General features: G+C 33.3%; 2 protein-coding genes across 3 annotated transcripts; one reads left to right on the top strand and one right to left on the bottom strand.

Annotated features, from left to right (window-relative positions):
* Positions 1–367: 367 nt before the first annotated feature.
* Positions 368–4,625, bottom strand: hddc3 (HD domain containing 3). The gene is made up of 4 exons (XM_054610427.1): positions 4,418–4,625; positions 1,737–1,792; positions 1,424–1,664; positions 368–582 (listed from the first exon to the last, which is right to left on the bottom strand). Exons 1-4 carry the CDS (start codon positions 4,527–4,529, stop codon positions 452–454), a joined length of 540 nt encoding a protein of 179 aa, XP_054466402.1. The 5' UTR covers positions 4,530–4,625; the 3' UTR covers positions 368–451.
* Positions 4,602–17,249, top strand: vps33b (VPS33B late endosome and lysosome associated). 2 transcript variants are annotated; one of them, XM_054610411.1, is made up of 24 exons: positions 4,602–4,684; positions 5,008–5,104; positions 6,629–6,709; positions 6,837–6,898; positions 7,057–7,106; positions 7,474–7,541; positions 7,661–7,706; positions 9,191–9,285; positions 9,889–9,993; positions 10,084–10,174; positions 10,886–10,963; positions 12,287–12,360; positions 12,470–12,556; positions 12,637–12,727; positions 12,809–12,883; positions 13,885–13,949; positions 14,040–14,094; positions 14,202–14,248; positions 14,896–15,028; positions 15,132–15,205; positions 15,291–15,392; positions 15,490–15,565; positions 16,196–16,315; positions 16,965–17,249. In XM_054610411.1, the coding sequence occupies exons 2-24, from the start codon at positions 5,009–5,011 to the stop codon at positions 17,042–17,044; spliced, it is 1,851 nt and encodes a 616-aa protein (XP_054466386.1). In that variant the 5' UTR covers positions 4,602–4,684; position 5,008; the 3' UTR covers positions 17,045–17,249. The 2 variants fall into 2 exon arrangements, with proteins under 2 accessions (XP_054466386.1, XP_054466392.1); XM_054610417.1 differs by lacking the exon at positions 4,602–4,684 and adding an exon at positions 4,744–4,875.
* The last annotated feature ends 3,279 nt before the right edge of the window (positions 17,250–20,528 follow it).

Raw genomic sequence — 20,528 nt, 5'->3', positions numbered from 1 at the left:
GAAATATTTTAAAATAAATTTAAAAATAAAATAAGATTAAAGCTAAATGTAGATATTGTGAAATCAGGAGTGCAGTAGCGCCATCTAGTGGCCGATAACACACATTACAGTTATAACACAACTAGATAGATAGAAGATAGATAGATAGATAGATAGATAGATAGATAGACAGACAGACAGATAGATAGACATGCAGATAGATAGATAGCAAATTTATTAAAAAAGAAAAACTGAAATATCACATGGTCATAAGTATTCAGACCCTTTGCTCAGTATTGAGTAGAAGCACCCTTTTGAGCTAGTACAGTCAATTCAACTACACAATCAAAATATGAAAACTAAAATTAAACACCAGTCACCACGCAGATGTATACGATATGATTTATTCGAAAATGAACAAATGAAACAGTATTGTCTTTGTAATCAGAACGCTGTGCTGTCCTCTGCGTGGTCAGAGCTGGATCCCTCTCTGTCTGAACAGCTCCTCCAGCTTCGCCTCCAGAGCGGAGTGTGTTCCTTTCAGGCCTCTCACCACCTCACGGGCCCAAACGAAATACTCCTGCACCCGCTCGGCTGTCCAACCTGTAACACACACAGAGGAAAGCATGGTGACTAGGTTAGTACACTGTCAAGTATTTGTACTTATGTACTTCCATATTGAAAACACACTCTTTAAGTGACAACTGTAGTGTCTTCTATTGTCCTTTCAGAGTACAGTGTTTTTAGTTTTTAATAGAGAGTAAAAGTCAGACAGGTTAACAAGTCTATAAAGGAACCTCTTTACCAAAATATTACTTTGTGTGTACTCATAGACGATAAGAAGGTGATGTAGTCATGGTGACGTCACCCATTGGTTTGTGGACGGTCGTCATGAAGCCTCGAGTTCGGTGCCATGTTGTTGTTTTTTTTTTAATCCAATGAACAATAGTTACCATAGTTGGAATGTGGAGGAGTGACATAGAGACACCGTATACATCTATGGTGTCGACCTGTCAATCAGTGTGTAGCCCCGCCCTAAAGCATACCCTGCTTTATGGTCTGTTTGACTCTAAATGGAGCATCATTTACTAAATGAACATCATGCTGTATTGAAGAAGACTTGAAACTAGAGATTGAGACCATAAACTCATGTTTACAATGTTTACTGAGGGAATAAATCAAGAGAGAAGTAGAGTCATTTTCTCATAGACTTCTATACAACCAGAGGAGTCGCCCCCTGATGGACAGCAGAGAGAATGCAGCTTTAAGACACGTCAGCATCGGCTTCAATATTCAGACCCGGATGTTGCCGCCCAATTAATGCAAATAACATTGTTGGGTGGCTTCTAATAACAGTTGCCTTGTTTAAACACATTGAACAAATAAAAAAACAGATAATTGAAATGAACTCTTAGGTAACAGACTAAAAGTGACAGATGCTGACCGGCTGGTGTGCTGCGGTTCAAGTCCCTCAGATTGTACAGTTTATCAGCCAGTTTGACCAGTTTGGCTTGCCGGCTGCAGTGAGGCGCGTGCTCCACCTGCTGACGTTTCCTCTCCTGTTTGTTCAGGCTTTTGTCGTCCGTCACCTCCTGAACGATACGAGCAACGACCGGTCCGAACTTGGCCTCGAGCTCTTCGAGAGACGTGTCCGTGTCCTCCACCGTGTCGTGAAGCAGAGCAGCCTGCAGGGAGGAAGAGACACCGGCTCAGTGACACAAAGAGCACCGGTCGAAGTGTTAACATCTCATACTCACTTGTAAAACCTCGATGTCTGAGACGCCTCCTTCATGGCTGAGGATTCTCGCGACTCCTTAAAAGTTTGAAACCGTTTTACAGAAGAAAAAAAGACAAGGATTTGATGTTAAAATACTCTGAAATTAATATTATTTAACATATATTTGGCATATAACAAGAGCTAAATTAATATTTAACACAAGGACACAACTGAAAAACATGTATTTTTCATTTCACTGGGACTTTAAAACCTGTTTAAAATGTAATTATTCTGACCGAGAAAAAACCTGAGCGGGATATTTTATGGTTTAATAAAATAAATGTAGACGTGTTGGACATAATGGAAACATTGTTTCTAAATGAACTAATACCTAATGATTTTTATGTCCTTCAAATTTGTGTAACTTATTGTTTAAGATATACATTGATACTGATTTATCTTCAATTATCTAATGTTAACCAATTTATTAATAGAGTTTTAAAAACTTATATTAAACTGATTATATATCCAACATAAGATAAGATAAAATAATCCTTTATTAGTCCCACAGCGGGGAAATTTGCAGGATTACAGCAGTAGAGTGGATAGTGCAAACAAGAGACATAGTGAAAAAACAAGATCAAAACAAGTATTATAAATAAGTAATCACACAGTAAAGAATAATACATAAGTAAAAAAATGTCTTCCTCCCTCCAATACCTCAGAAAGTATCAAGTATCACAGCTTTACAACGTTTAACAACAGTCACTATTTCAAAATCCAGTGGTGGAAGAAATACTCTTAACTTTAAGTAAAAGTAGTAACACTACAGTGTGGAAATACTCTGCGACAAGTAAAAGTCCGACATTTAAAATGTAACTTAAATAAAAGTACAAACTTATTAGCATCAACAAATACTTCATTTACCAAATGTGATAGTGTTCAACACGCAAAATTACTTATTTTTTAAGTCATTATATTATTATTATATTATATTATTGTACTACAATTATTGATCGACACATTATTGATAACGTTAATGCTGTAGCTCTTAAAGGTGGAGCTACTTCTGTTGCTTTATATGTAACCCCATGTTGCTCGTGAATTTCCTCAAGGGGATCAATAAAGCCTTATCTTATCTATGAAAACACATCAAAACTTATTAGTTCATTATATTTTGTATTATAAGTCTGGATCTGGCAAAAAAACTAATAATACATGTTAGTGCTATAAAAAGTACAATATTGGTAGAAGTACAAAGGAGCAGTAAATAAAGTGCAAATACTTTAAAATTGTACTTAAGTACAGTACCAGTCAAAAGTGTGGACACACCTTCTCATTCAACTACTTTGAAGAATCTAAAATATAAAACATATTCTGGTTTGTTGAGCATTTGTTTGTTTACCACATAATTCCATATGTGTTCCTTCATAGTTTGGATGTCTTCAATATTAATCTACAATGTAGAAGAAAAAAAAAAAAAAAAAAAAAAAACCATTGAATGAGAAGGTGTGTCCAAACTTTTGACTGGTACTGTATATATATATAAAATAAAAAAATATAAAATAAAATAAAAATAAAGAAAAAACCATTGAATGAAAAAGTGTGTCCAACCTTTTGACTGGTTCTGTATATATATAAAATAAATATATATATAAAATAAAAATAAAAATAAAGAAAAAACATTGAATGAGAAAGTGTGTCCAAACTTTTGACTGGTACTGTATATACATAAAAAATAAATATATATATAAAATAAAATAAAAACCATTGAATGAGAAGGTGTGTTCAAACTTTTGACTGGTACTGTAATATATATAAAATAAAAAAAAAAATATAAAATAAAATAAAATGAAAAAATAAAGTATATATAAAAATAAAAAAATATATATAAAATAAAAAATAAAAAAAGAAAAAATTGAGAAGGTGTGTCCAAACTTTTGACTGGAACTGTATATATATATATAAATATAAAATAAATATAAAATAAAATAAATATAAAATACAATAAAAATAAATAAAAAACCATTGAATGAGAAAGTGTGTCCAAACTTTTGACTGGTACTGTATATGAAAAATATATAAAATAAAATAAAATATAAAATAAAAATAAAGAGAAACCATTGAATAAAATCCAAAAAATAAAAAAAAACTATATAAAATTGAATGAAGAAAGTGTGTCCAAACATTTGACTGGTACTGTATATATACTAAAATATATATAAAATAAAATAAAAAAACCATTGAATGAGAAGGTGTGTCCAAACTTTTGACTGGTACTAAATAAATATAAAATAAAATAAAAACATATATAAAATAAAATAAAAATAAAGAAAAAACATTGAATGAGAAAGTGTGTCCAAACTTTTGTCTGGTACTGTATATATATAAAATAAAAAATATATAAAATGAAATAAAAACCATTGAATGAGAAGGTGTGTCCAAACTTTTGACTGGTACTGTAAATATATAAAATAAAATAAAAAATAATAAAAAAAAACCATTGAATGAGAAAGTGTCCAAACTATTGAATGATAAATATATATATATATATATATATATATATATATATATATATATATATATATATATATATATAAAATAAATAAAACCACTGAATGGGAAGGTGTGTTTCCACCACTGTTATTGTTTTGACTCCTGCAGTGTCAGACAGTCCGGAGCGGTCCCTGAACGCAGCACACAGAGTGGGGGGGTTCCTACCGATGGGGTGGTTGATGTACGGGGTCCCCTCCGGGTCTTTGCGCCGCTGACTGCGATGCTTCTCCGCCGCGAAATTCACCGTCTCTACTAATAAAACTGTGTCTGAACTCATGTTGGACAATAACAAGCGGCGTCAGAGAGAAACCACGTGTGTCACCTGACCGCTCCGTCGCTCCTTTAAAGCAGTCCGTCTGTCAGAGTCGTCCGGGTAGAAACACCGGCCGATGAGGAGATTGGTTCCGCTTCTTTTCGCTACGGAAGCAGCAGGTAGCTTCTAATATCAGATTAAACGCCCCTGTTTGTTTTGTTTGGACGTATATGTGCTGCTTTGTTTCTTCTGTTTATTGAATACATTTCTGACATTATATATGCATAACTGTGAGCTGTTTGAAGCCGGTTTTTAAAATATACAATGATGTAAAGGGCGTGTTTTTAGCCTAGAAGCTAACGCTAGCCAGGTCAGTCACATCACATATTCTTGGTTCCTCTATGTGGTTGTTTCTCATCTGTCATTCCACGTGTTGTCCCTGCGTTAGAGGTGTTTTATTGTTGTGTTTCTGTGTTTAATGTGATGTGTGTTTGCTCTCCAGAATGGCTCACAGTGCCAGGAGAGACTGCCCGGAGCTGCCAGACTTCTCTCTGCTCAAGAGGCTGGCCAGAGATCAGCTCATCTACCTGCTGGAACAGGTAGGACAATATGTCATAATGTGCCTGTTGTTAGTTTGGTTTGGCTGACTGCCATCTTGACACACCACTAACAATGACTGGTGTGTAATAACATGTTTTAATGAACATGCATTGAATACACAACTAAAAATAAGATACTTTTACGCTGAATTATGTTTTGGGGACTATTTGTGCAATTAGGAAACAGCTCCTGCATCTCTGACCACACCCCATCTGTCCATAGGGGATTTTCCCATTTTGTTAATGTCAACAAATAGAGATCCATTTAAAAACACATCAGTGATTGTTCCTTCATCACCATGAAGTCAAACACCACATTCACCGTCCTGCTGCCACAATTACATACATTACAGTCATTACATTACATTACATTACATTACATTACATTACATTACATTACACATTACATACATTACATTACATACATTTATCCAAAGCAGACTTTTACAATAAGTGTATTCAACATAGGTATTCAAGAGAACTACTAGTCACCAGAAGTCATAAGTGCATCTCCTTTCTTAAACAAGCATCTAAAAGTACAGAAACAAACTAATAGAATACAATAAATGCAAACAAATAATACGAATACAATAAGTGCAACAAACTAATAGAATACAATAAGTGCAACAAACTAATAGAATACAATAAGTGCTACGAGGAAGGCTCAGGGTAGTACTTCTTGAAGAGGTGAGGTTAAAGATGGGCAGTGACTCTGCTGTCCTGACGTCAGTGGGGAGTTCATTCCACCACTGAGGGGCCAGGACAGAAAAAAGCTGTGACCGGGTGGATCGGCCGCAGGGACCTCTGAGCGACGGGGCAACCAATCGCCCCGAGGCAGCAGAGCCAAGTGGTCGGGCGGGGGTGTAGGGCTTGACCAAGGCCTGGAGATAGGAAGGAGCTGTTCCTTTCACTGCCCTGTAGGCTAGCACCAGAGTCTGTAACTGGATGCGAGCTCTTACAGGGAGCCAGTGTAGAGAACGGAGAAGGGAAGTTGTGTGGGAGAACTTGGGGCGATTGAACACCACTAGGGCACCAAATGTGGATTAATTTTCCTGAAAATAGTCCCCAACAAATGTTTCTACATCCTCCTGTTTTGAGTGACATTTGGTTAATGATCAGTGATCAGTTTTTTTAATAAATTTCTTTGCCTTTTTATAAAAGGAGACTGCATTTTCTGACCCATTTCTAAAGATATATGTCTTTGGTAGAAATCAATAGGTCTTTGAGCACAGTGGAAGGACGGACTGAGGCTTAACGGTTCTGTGTTTTCGTAGGATTTGTTGCAATAGTAATTAAAAAAAACTAGTGTTAAAAGTTTTGAAAAATTCCTCCACATAATAAGTGTATTTTAATGTACAAACTCTGCCCCACACTTGGTTAAGGCTGGTAGTAATTAATGTAAATAGGCAGAGAGTCCTGTTTGTGTTGTTCACAATAGAAAGCATGTTGTTTGTGTTTATTGTTGAATAGATTATCATATAGATTTTGCCTTCACTGTCCCGTCTTCCTCTCTTTATCACAAAGCTGCCGGGGAAGAAGGACCTGTTCATCGAGGCGGACTTGATGAGCCCGCTGGATCGTATTGCCAATGTGTCAACACTAAAGGTGAACCTCATCAGCTGTGACTCCTCTGACCCTTAATTAAGAAACTATTCAGAAAAAACTACACTTAAAATATTGTTTTCAAACAAGTTGTCTCTTTTTGTTTCTTTTTTTTTTTGTCATTTTAAAGCAACATGAAGTCGACAAACTCTACAAAGTGGAATACAAACCTGTTGTCAGCACCTCAGATCAGTGAGCCCTGCACCCTTCATTCTCCTAACACATATTTAACACACACACACACACACACACACACACACACACACACACACACACACACACACACACACACACACACACACACACACCTGATTATGACTGCATGACAATGTGGCATTTCTCTCCTTCAGGCTCTGTTTTCTGATCCGGCCAAGAATTCAAACTGTCAAATGGATATGTGGTAAGTAGTGTAACAACAGTAACATCATATCACATGATATATGTGTGTATATATTGGGTTCTTTTGTTTTGGTTCGCAGCATTACGTATTTAACGTTTACAGAAAGTTAGCATTGAATGTCACATTTCTAATTTTATTGACTTATTCTTTGATCGCACAGCTTCTGATTCCTTTTGAGGAAAAGTATGTCAATGTTTTACAAATAAAGGTAAACAAAAATGGTTACTTTGGTATCAAAAGTCTCCTATCTTATTCACACAGTGTATAAAGAAACGTCCCATAATACCCAGCCCTGCATACATGCAGTCACGTAGTCATAGCAACCAGTCTACTAAATGTTGTCATTCTATGATCCTTCTCGTTCCAGATGTGGCCAATGCAGACAAGGCTGTGGGAAAATTTAGAAGATACAAGATCATCTTCACTCCTCAGAAGGTATTTCCCTACTTTTCTGTTGTGCTCGCACTCTGCTTTGATTTATCTTAGAATAACTTCTTAATTGGACCATATAATTAGTTAATAAATTAACCTGTTGACCCTCCTGTGTGGTCCAGTTCTATGCGTGTGAGGCGGTGCTGGAGGAGCAGGGGATCCTTGGTGGTGAGCTTTTTCATTTCTTCACTTCTACTGCGTTTCAAATCACATTTTATTTTATTTTTACATTTAGTACATACTGCAGCTGTCCTTAAAAGGTATCTACTGTTTCATGCAGTATGCATTCAGTTGGTGCATACTACTTTATCATATTGCACCTTGACCTTTGACCCTCTTTATTTATCTGCTGTGCAAAGGATTGTGGGTCAGAATAGCCAGAAAGGCATGCTGGCTTGCATACTGCAAAATGCGACCTGATGCAGTAGAACATCCTGGTATTTTTGGCATGCTGCGTTTGACAAACTATGTATTGGGACATAGTAAATATTTCTCTTGCATCCTAAATAGTCTGCTAGTTTGGGTATAAGAACACACTAGTTTTTGTCCCAAAACGCTAATAACATAATAATAATAATAATAATAATAATAATAATACATTTTATTTAGGAATGGCTTTTTAAAAAAAGCTCAAAGACACTTTACAAAGGGGATAAAATAGAGATACATATTTAAAAACATACTTCACAGAACTAGTAAAATGGTTAGAGGTTAAAGCAGACTTGAAAAGTTGTGAATTTGTTAACATCATTACTCTGATTGCTCATAGAATACAAAGGGAGAAGACCACACACAAAATCCACCTCTGTAAACCCTTTTGATTATTTTATTTATACATTTCTCATTTTACACTCATATTATTTATTTATACGCACACATATAAACAGGAAGGAAGGACCTGCGGTACCTCTCCTTCACCCCGGTGTGTGAAGGAGAGGTACCGCCGGTCCTTCCTTCCAGCTGCTGTCAGACTACACAACCAGCTCTGCTCCCAGCAGACCACATGACCACATGACACATGACACTAAAAACCTGTGCAATACAAATACACTGTGCAATTATAGTTATAATATTTCAGTTATTGTTGATTTCTACTGTTTTTTATTGCTTATTTATAATACTTGTTTTTTTTAAATTTCATTTTCATTTTTATTTATCTTGTTTTTCTTTTACTATGTCTCTTGTGTGCACTTTACTCTATGCTGCTGTAATCCTGCAAATTTCCCCGCTGCGGGACTAATAAAGGATTATCTTATCTTATCTTATCTTATCTTATCTTATCTTATCTTATATATGGCAATAAAAGAGGTGGATGAAAAGGAATCTTCATTTGTTTTCTGTGTGTGTTTTTATGGTAATGTGGATCTTTAAAGAGTTTTATAGTGGTTTACATGTTCCACATTATCTCAAGAGTCTGGGTGTTTATCACATCTTGCTCTTTTTTGTATTCTAAGGTTAAAGCTTCCCATGTTAAGTTGTAAATAATTAAAGCTAAAGAAAAAAACCTCCAGATGTAAAATGGTTACCAGACATACTGCTGTTTTGAGTTTTGCACAATGCTTTGTGAAGGCTGACACTAGTATGGGGAATGACTGCTTTTCCAAAATAAAAATAAGAATAACAATTCTAAACTTGTTTTTGTCGTCCCACAGATGTGACCACTGATGAGTGGTCTTTCTATCTCCTTCCTCTGGACGAGGACATCATCAGTCTGGAGCTGCCGGAGTTCTTCAGAGACAACTTCCTGGTAAATATTGTGCACAGAAATGATGAAGTGGATTAATTATTGAGCCAGTTAACTCTTAAGACATATTTTGTGTCCTTTATGTCGTAGTTTAGGTCGACGTTGCTGTTTTCTGTTGTACATAAATCCCTCTTAGAATAATGATGTAGCAATGGCTCCAGCGTCAGGGAGAAGGAGAAACAAAATTTGTCAAAGAATCAACTTATGAAGTGTGTAGGATTGTTTAAAATTCAAACAAATACATAATGCAGAGAGAAAATTCTATTAAAAATGATAGAAAAACATGCAATATCAAACGAAATAATCTCTTCAAAATCAATCCAAATCGCTTGTTTTAAACAAACTTCCTGCAGTTCTTGTGTTCAGTATTCGGGATATACGTACAGCTTGTCAGTTGTTCTGTGCTGTTATGGTTATGCAATGAATATAATATGAAATATCCATAAAATATGGCACATGTAAGGGGTGACAGAGTTTTCTATATATTCAGTCAAATCATGTGAGTCAATCAAAAATCTAATCTGAATTCTGCTTCAAATTAGGACTGATTTATTTTCACAATGAGTCGGTGTAATTGTAATATGTTTTGTATCTTTGCTCTGACAGGCGGGGGACCAGCGCTGGGTGAGGACGGCCGGCAGCGCTCTGCACCTCCTCCACTCCCTCTACGGCCCGTTCTCCAAGGTCTACGGGATCGGACGGTGTTCCAAGGTGCAGAATGATCAGAGACCAGAAACCTAAATGTCAGATGATGTGTTTGGCTTTAACTGAGATAATGTTTCCGTTTCTGCCTGCTACCAGATGGCCTACGAGTCGTGGAGGGAGCAGGTGGAAGAGGGAGAACAAAGAGCTCGTCAAGCTGAAATAGGAAAAGTTTTTCTCATTGACAGAGGTGAGGAGACAAGGATCCTTAAAGGTGCAGGATACGAGACTCAGAGTATTAATATAGCAGCAAACAGCTTCTGTATACGTGAAGGTAGAGTGGAGTAATGTCGACCTGAGCAGAGAATGAAGTCACTCTCCCTCTGTGTCTGTTGTGATCAGAGCTTCTCCTTGCTTTGTTTACATAAAGAACATCAGTTTTTAATCCTTGAGTTGGTCATTTTGGCCGTGAAGAAGTGACACTAGAGGGTGGAGCTAAGTATTAGGCAACCAAAATGTTACAATGAACTTTCATGAAGTGAAATAACTATTAAAGGGCTAAAGTTGTATGACAAAAACACGGACAACTCCCAGACCAGACAACACCGTGGTAGCAACCTGTCAATCACAGTAAGCCCCGCCCTAAATCATCCCCTGCTTTATGGTCTGTTTGACTCTAAATGGAGCATCATTTACTAAATGAACATCATGCTGTATTGAAGAAGACTTGAAACTAGAGATTGAGACCATAAACTCATGTTTACAATGTTTACTGAGGGAATAAATCAAGAGAGAAGTAGAGTCATTTTCTCATAGACTTCTATACAACCAGAGGAGTCGCCCCCTGATGGACACTAGAGAGAATGCAGTTAGCACCCAAAACTCCTTTCATCCCTCCAGAGGATGACACTCTGACCTGTGTTTCCTTCTGTCCCCTTTATCATTGTCGATGTGTCTACAGATGTGGACTTCGTCACTCCTCTGTGCTCACAAGTCGTCTACGAGGGACTCGTGGATGATATATTTAGAATCAAATGTGGTGAGTATGAAAGCAGCCTGAGGAGAGTTGACTGTGTTCAGAGTTAAATCCTTCGTCTGTCCACATAAATACAGCTGAATCTAAAAATACAGTTTATGTTGGGCGAGAGTATGTATTATTACATCACAATTACTATGGACAATATTTAGATTACAAATAATCATTTATTTTAGGGCCAAAGTATTTTTATTGCACTTTCCCATTTTTCATTTTAATAAACGGAGCACTGCTAATGTTCAAATCTTTGCATCCAAATATTACTGTTTTTTATTCATAGTGCGTCTTCTAGAAGCAAACTAAAATCCTACTAAAACTTTTAACCTAAAATTAGATCAACAGAAACCTCAATATTGCAGTCGATCATGTTCATTTAATTGTGGGAAGCCTGTAGTCACGAGGAATATTCTATTAATTGTGCAGCCGTAAGTTCATGTGTGAGGGTGACGTGTCTACACAAATGTTTTCATAAGATCTCTGCTCACATTTTTTAAATACCTGATAAACCGGCTCAGTTACCTTTTGCTCCTCGTGTTTTGGTAGAGCTGAATTTCACAGTCAAGTTCTCATTAACAAAACGTTTTTCTGTTGTCAGACAACTTAACAAGCAGAAGATTATAATTTGATCACTGGTCTTAAAAACTGGTTGTTTAACAGAGAGGTCAATCAAATCAAGATTTTCGACATGTTAACAACGTCTGACAAAGGGACATTTTTTTTATTACAATTTAAATATATTTGCTAAATTTATAGATTGTTTTTCTTGCATATTGTCTGTGTCGCACTATTAAAAATTCTGTATATATTTATGGGTTTTTGTTAGATGAAGATTTTGACCCTGGTGGGTTTTTGTTTTGACAATGTAAAGACTAAATGAACAGCTTTTATTCCTCTAGAGCCTTTAAAAAAAAAAAAAGTAACTTAAAAAAAAAAGTAACTACAACAAAGGTACAAAAAGAGATATTCATAAAACACAACAAAATTACAGAAAATGACAAAAAAAATCTAACAGGGAAACATAGAGATAAGACAACATTTTAAAGAACAATATACATTTAAAAAAATATATATACAAAAGCCAGTTTGCACAGAAGCACTGATTGTTTTAATAATATAATAAAATACATTTAATTAAGAAATCGCTTTTCAAAAAACTCAAAGACACTTTAAAAAGGTGATACAATAGAAATAAAGAAATTGAAAATTATGCAATTTTGATGTACAAGTAAAGTAGTTTGAGGTTAAAAGCAGATTTGAAATGGTGTATTTTTTTCTGCAAAATTAAATCTGCCAGTTTTATAATGACTTGCATCATCTGTTCTGCAGGATGTGTGGAGTTTGGACCCGATGTTACGTCCTCTGACAAAAGTATAAAAGTCATGCTGAACTCTCAGGATAAGGTAGGCTGCTCCGGACGTTAGAGATCCATCATCATCATCATCATCATCATCATCATCATCATCATGACTCTAAGTTAAATGTTTGAACCCTCTCTGATGTGTCTCGTAGGTCTTCAACGAAATCAGAAACGAGCATTTCTCCAACGTCTTCGGCTTCCTCAGTCAGAAAGCCAGGAATCTCCAGACGGCGTATGATGTGAGTAAATGTTCGTCACCCTCATCTGTTATTTAAACTAATTCTGTTCTTACACTTTTTTTGTTTTCTTAATTCTGCAGAAGCGTCGGGGGATGGACATAAAGCAGATGAAGACGTTTGTCTCAGAGGAACTTAAAGGGTTGAAACAGGAGCATAAGCTGCTCAGCCTACGTGAGTTTCTCAACAATGATCAGTTTATCACATCGATTGATTTTTTAAAAAGTTTTGTGAAGAGCACGTTGTCTCTTTCAGACATCGGAGCCAGTGAATCGATTATGAAGAAGAAGACGAAGCAGGATTTTCAGGAGCTGTTGAAGACTGAACACTGTAAGAATTCTCTGCTGTCCATATTTAAGATTCAGCTTTTAGTATTTTCACCTCTTTATCTTTCTGTCAGACAGACCTTTATGACGGGAACTTAATCTGTTATCTAATCCTCTCTTCAAAGACACCAGACTCCATTGACAAAAACAGTAATTTTAGCTCGCACAAGAACAGAGTTGATGATCTACTGCTGCCTCCATCTGTTTGTGTGTTTGTGTTATTGTGTCTGGTGAATCAGAACTAACCCTTAAAAAAAGTGGATAAATAAAAAAAAGTCTGTGTATAAATTAGTTAAAAAGATATAATTTTTTTGGTCCTCACTCAAAATCTGACCAGTTATATTCATTGAAGAAAGTTTTTTAATGAAAAGGTTTTCACTTTCACTTTAATTTAAGTGAACAACAAATTAAATCTAAAATAAGTCTAAAAGAAATTAAAACCTAGATGGCAACTTCTGGAATAATGTGACAAAATTAAACTTTCCAGCTGAATGGCTGCTTCTGGAGGCCACATTTCTTTTAAACTTTTAAAGCAACTAAACAAAAAAACAACAGTCTTGATTTTAAGTTTTGAAATTGGTTAAACTTATTTTTTCTGTCCCACTTTTTGTTCGATAATTAGATATTTTAGGGTGATGACTTTTAGGTTTTCTTAGAGGGCTCCAAAGTAAAATAATTGGGGAACTACTGCTTTATGACACCAAAGTAACATAAGCACACCAACAAACCAGCCGATGGAGGCAGCAGTAGACCAGTAACTCCTGTGTGCTGCAACGTAAAATTACTGTTTTTGTCAATGGAGTCTGGTGTCTTTGAAGAGAGCATAGATGGATTTAATGGCTTCAGTTCTCAACAGAAAGGTAAAGCGGGGAAAGTATTCTAAAGTAACTCATACAACCCTATTTGAAAACATCCAAACTATCCCTTTAATGTCACTTCTGCTTTACAGGACATGATCCGTAAAGTTTATGTTGTAATTGACATAAATCTTGTTTTCTGTTCCAGCTTTACTTGAAGGATTTGAAATCCGTGAAAGCATTTCTTTCTTAGAGGAGCACATCAGCAGACAGGTGCGTTCAAACACAGTCAGTCTGATAGAGCATCAGGTAGAATAATAAACAACATGATGGAAACTTATTTATTCTTTTCTTTTTTATAAGGTCTCCATGATAGAAAGTCTGAGGCTGCTTTGTCTTCTGTCCATAACGGAAAATGGTTTGTTGTCTTTATGTAAAATATATATAATATATATATATATAATACTGAAATCAGAATAAGATTATTCACATGTTGTATTAATAACTGTGTTATGTTTCTCACAGGACTTCTGCCAAAAGATTACCGGTCGTTAAAAGCACAATATCTACAGGTGAGATTTAACATGGTTTCATGTTTATGAAAGCCACAAACAGACATGTCATTAGAAAACAATATTTTTCCTTAAAAGCAAAATTCTTATGTGTTTTCTATTATTCATTTTTTTTTACTTATTTCTTATATGGTGCAATTTTGCTCAGGGTATTTTTATTTATTCTAACTTTTTATTATTTATTATTAATTCATTTCATATTTTCGTTCTATATCTATGCTGCTTTGTGTTCATTTTTTTTATTACATTTTTCTTTACATATAAATGACAATACAACATATTCATAATGAAGTTAGGATGATGGGAGCAAAGATACATTTACGGAGATGTTGACCTCCTGTCACTCATCTTTGCTGTTGCTGAATTTTCTTTGTGAGTGAGAAAACAGGAATCGCTGTGATCTTCTCTTATTCAGACAGACTACATGATGAAACAGATCTCAGAATCACAACTTCAGCATATAAGAACAAACAGGAACAGAGCAGACTCTCAAAATAAAAAAAATGACTTACTAATAACTAATAATACTATTTTCACATGTTTTTGTGTGTATTTGACTGTTTTATTCTTGTTGGGACAAGTAAAGCCCTGTCCAGTTGAGGAGCCACAGACCTTTTTAAAGTGTATTCTCTGCTCCACCTCCTCAGAGCTATGGAGCCGACCACCTGCTCACATTTGCCAACCTGAAGCAGTTGGGGGTGCTGGTGGAGCAGCCGCCGGGGGAGACGCTGACCGCTATGGAGAGCAAAGTGGGCAAACTGGTCAACGACAAAACCGCAGGTGGAACAGGATTCCTTTTGTGTTTTTAAATCTTCCAAAACAAAATCTAAGTTCCTCTCCGTTATATGAATTTATTTTTTATTGTTCTTTTTTTTTTTTACAGGAAAGCTGAGTGACGCTTTCTCTTCTCTCGCAAGGAAAAGCAACTTCAGAGCCCTGAGCCGAAAGCTCAACCTGGTAAATCATCTTTACTACTATTTTCATTTTGCCTTGTTGTGATTGTCGTATTGTATTAATCGTATGTTTGTATTTTTGTGTAAAGGTGCCAAAGTCGGATGAAGAGTATGACCTGCGTGTCCCCAGAGACATGGCCTACATCTTCAGCGGCGCCTACGTCCCTCTGAGCTGTAAACTGGTGGAGCAGGTGAGGAAACAGAACATGATGTCACCTGTTCTCTGTGTAGGAGCTCAATGAGGAGAGCACTAAAGTCAGATGTTCTTCCTGGTTTGGTCATGTGCAGGTGTTGGAGCGAGACGGTTGGACGGGGCTTGAAGAAGTCACCAAGCTGCTAAATGGACATGAATTCGCTGTTACAGGTCAGATCATAAAGAGATATTAATATAATGTTGACAGTGAATCATTTGAGGATGTTTACATACTGTAGTGTCTAAATGTAAAAAACAAGCCAGATTTTTGTAATCTTGATTGCAAAAACTGAATGTACCCCAGAGAAGGACATTTTTTGGACATATACTGTATATTTATAAATGTGTTTCTAATTGGCTTTTTAATGATAATAATAATGATGATGATAACAATAATTATATTATGTTGATCAATAATAATAATAATGATGATAATAATAACGGGGGAATTATGAAAATTAATAAATAATAATATTAACAATAATGATAATAATAAATAAATATAATTAATAATAATTCTAATGATAATAATAATAAAATAATGATATTAATGATATTATCAATAATAATAATAAACATAATATAAATATAATAACCATTTTTTTTATAATAATAGCAATCATAATGATAACAATTACAATAATAATAATTATAACCATAATACAATAATAATAATGGTAATAATAATGGTAATAATATTGATAATAATAACAGTGACTATGATTATATTTATAAAAATGACAATGCTAATAATAATAAACTGATAACTAATTGATTTATTTTGTTTTTGTGTCTCTTCAGGCAGCAACGGAGCGGATTCAAAAGCAAAGAGCGACGCTCAGAGAATCATCCTGGTCATGTTCCTCGGCGGCTGCACCTTTTCTGAGATCTCAGCTCTACGCTTCCTCGGCAGAGAGAAAGGTAAAGACGGCCTGAAGGCTGATGGAGACTTTTGAAGTTATGCATATAATCATCTTTAAGATATTTTTATTTTGAAATTCTTGGGTTCCATAATTCCTGGCAAATCACCTGACAACATGTCACATCACATTATGAAAGATTAGTTCATTTAAAAGGTTTTACAGCTTTAGTGTCTCTTTTTTGTGATTATTAAGGTTAATACATATTTAACCTATTAACATTCTGTAGCTATGCTGTAAAGAATGTGTAGACCATGATGGTGCTTTAACTTTCATATACTTTAATTGCCAGAAATTAGCAGTAACCTTTTATTATAGAAGTCTTTAATTTCCTAATAAAGAAAAAACAATCTCTCTTTCAATTCAAGTAAATGCTAATTTATTATTTATACATTTCCTGGAACTTTAATGTCTATACATTTCTAATTGTATGCTTTTCTGCTAAATTAAATAAATAAATTTCACATGTTAGCCTGTTCACTGACTAATAGACTATTTTAGTCAGCAAACATTAAACAATTAAATGTAGTTAATTAACAGAAGGTGTACCAATGCCTCATGAAACTACCTGGAATTGTAAATTATTCACTTGTTACTTTGTGTGAAAAGGTCAAAATTATACTAAATAACATACATGTTTCTGTTTTTAGGTTATAAGTTCATCGTGGTGACGACTGCGATCACAAACAGCTCAAGACTCATCGAGTCTTTGCTCGGCAACAACGTATGAAACCCGTCAAACACACAGAGACCGAGACATTCCTGCAGACGCCCGTCATGCATTCCCTCCAACACCGACGGAAAATGTCCACTACCGGTCCGTAGGACAAAGAAAGAACTGTAAAGATGTATATTAAGTGAATAAATGTTTTTAACACTGTTAATGTTCCGTCACTTTATTAAATAAAAATAAAGAGAAACCATTGAATGAGAAGGTGTGCAAACTTTTGACTGGTACTGGGATATAAAATAAAAAATATAAAATAAAAATAAAGAAAAACATTGAATGAGAAGGTGTGTCCAAACCTTTGACTGGTACTGTATATATATAAAATTATATAAAATAAAGCTAAAAATAAAGAAAACCATTGAATGAGAAGGTGTGTCCAAACTTTTGACTGGTACTGTATATATATAAAATAAAAATATATATAAAATAAAAATAAAAATAAAGAAAAACATTGAATGAGAAGGTGTGTCCAAACTTTTGACTGGTACTGTAAATATAAAATAAAAATAAAATAAATTATATAAGGTGTGTCCAATAAAAATAAAAATAAAAAAAATTTTATTGAAAAATAAGAAAAACCATTGAATGAGAAGGTGTGTCCAAACTTTTGACTTGTACTGTATAAAATAAAATTAAAATATATATAAAATAAAAATAAAGAAAAACATTGAATGAGAAGGTGTGTCCAAACTTTTGACTGGTACTGTAAATATAAAAAAAAAATATATAAAATAAAATAAAAAAAAGAAAACCATTGAATGAGAAGGTGTGTCCAAACTTTTGACTGGTACTGTATATATATAAAATTTAAATATATATAAAATAAAAATAAAGAAAAACATTGAATGAGAAGGTGTGTCCAAACTTTTGACTGGTACTGTATATATATATAAAATAAAAATAAAAATAAATAAAAAAACATTGAATGAGAAGGTGTGTCCAAACTTTTGACTGGTACTGTATATATATAAAATAAAAAAATATATAAAATAAAAATAAAGAAAACCATTGAATGAGAAGGTGTGTCCAAACTTTTGACTGGTACTGTATATATATAAAATTTAAATATATATAAAATAAAAATAAAAATAAGGAAAAAACATTGAATTAGAAGGTGTGTCCAAACTTTTGACTTGTACTGTATAAATATAAAATTAAAATATAAATAAAATAAAAATAAAGAAAAACATTGAATGAGAAGGTGTGTCCAAACTTTTGACTGGTAATGTATATATATATAAAATAAAAATATATATAAAATAAAAATAAAAAAAAGAAAAACCATTGAATGAGAAGGTGTGTCCAAACTTTTGACTGGTACTGTGTATATATAAAATAAAAATATATATAAAATAAAAATAAAAATAAAGAAAAACCATTGAATGAGAAGGTGTGTCCAAACTTTTGACTGGTACTGTAAATATATAAAATAAAAATATATATAAAATAAAAATAAAGAAAAACATTGAATGAGAAGGTGTGTCCAAACTTTTGACTGGTACTGTATATATATAAAATAAAAAAATATATAAAATAAAAATAAAAATAAAAATAAAGAAAACCATTGAATGAGAAGGTGTGTCCAAACTTTTGACTGGTACTGTATATATATAAAATTTAAATACATATAAAATAAAAAAAAATAAGGAAAAAACATTGAATTAGAAGGTGTGTCCAAACTTTTGACTTGTACTGTATAAATATAAAATTAAAATATATATAAAATAAAAATAAAAAAAAAACATTGAATGAGAAGGTGTGTCCAAACTTTTGACTGGTAATGTATATATATAAAATAAAAATATATATAAAATAAAAATAAAGAAAAAGAAAAACCATTGAATGAGAAGGTGTGTCCAAACTTTTGACTGGTACTGTATATATATAAAATAAAAATATATATAAAATAAAAATAAAAATAAAGAAAAACCATTGAATGAGAAGGTGTGTCCAAACTTTTGACTGGTACTGTAAATATATAAAATAAAAATATATAAAATAAAATAAAAATAAAGAAAAACATTGAATGAGAAGGTGTGTCCAAACTTTTGACTGGTACTGTATATATATAAAATAAAAAATATATATAAAATAAAAATAAAAATAAAGAAAAACATTGAATGAGAAGGTGTGTCCAAACTTTTGACTGGTACTGTATATATATAAAATAAAAAAATATATAAAATAAAAATAAAAATAAAGAAAAACCATTGAATGAGAAGGTGTGTCCAAACTTTTGACTGGTACTGTATATATATAAAATAAAAAAATATATAAAATAAAAATAAAAATAAAGAAAAACATTGAATGAGAAGGTGTGTCCAAACTTTTGACTGGTACTGTATATATATAAAATAAAAAATATATATAAAATAAAAATAAAAATAAAGAAAAACCATTGAATGAGAAGGTGTGTCCAAACTTTTGACTGTACTGTATAATATATAAAATAAAAATATATATAAAATAAAAATAAAAATAAAAAAACATTGAATGAGAAGGTGTGTCCAAACTTTTGACTGGTACTGTATATATATAAAATAAAAATAAAAATAAAGAAAAACATTGAATGAGAAGGTGTGTCCAAACTTTTGACTGGTACTGTATATATATAAAATAAAAAATATATATAAAATAAAAATAAAAATAAAGAAAACCATTGAATGAGAAGGTGTGTCCAAACTTTTGACTGGTACTGTATATATATAAAATAAATATATATAAAATAAAATAAAAATAAAGAAAAACCATTGAATGAGAAGGTGTGTCCAAACTTTTGACTGGTACTGTATATATATAAAATAAAAAAATATATAAAATAAAAATAAAAATAAAGAAAAACCATTGAATGAGAAGGTGTGTCCAAACTTTTGACTTGTACTGTATAAATATAAAATTAAAATATATAAAATAAAAATAAAAATAAAGAAAAACATTGAATGAGAAGGTGTGTCCAAACTTTTGACTGGTACTGTATATATATAAAATAAAAAATATATAAAATAAAAATAAAGAAAAAGAAAAACCATTGAATGAGAAGGTGTGTCCAAACTTTTGACTGTATATATATATATAAAATAAAAAAATATAAAATATTATAGAAAAACACTCACAGGGAACATTTTACTGCACAATTAATACTTTAAGTACATAATGTACATAATACTGATACTATTTACATACTGTTTTTTTTATAATTAAGACTTTTAAGAGTATTTCCACAGTGTGGTATAAGTACTAATACTTTATCTTCCATTACACCTCAGTCTAATATTAACAACAAAGAAGTGTCAAACTGCTGCTGAACACCACCACACCCTCTATGAAACCAAGTGTGTTTGTTTTCCTCTCCGGGTGCGTCAGCGCCGGGCGGAACCTAGCGAAACCTCCCCGCCGGGCGACGCTGGTTTCACACAACACGCGCTCCCTTTTGAACGAGCCAATCAGAGAGCAGAACGCCTTAATCCGCGTGTTTTGAACTGCG

The sequence above is a fragment of the Anoplopoma fimbria genome, chromosome 2, assembly GCF_027596085.1.
Source record: "Anoplopoma fimbria isolate UVic2021 breed Golden Eagle Sablefish chromosome 2, Afim_UVic_2022, whole genome shotgun sequence".
Classification (NCBI taxonomy): domain Eukaryota; kingdom Metazoa; phylum Chordata; class Actinopteri; order Perciformes; family Anoplopomatidae; genus Anoplopoma; species Anoplopoma fimbria.
This window is presented reverse-complemented; position numbering and strand designations above follow the sequence as displayed.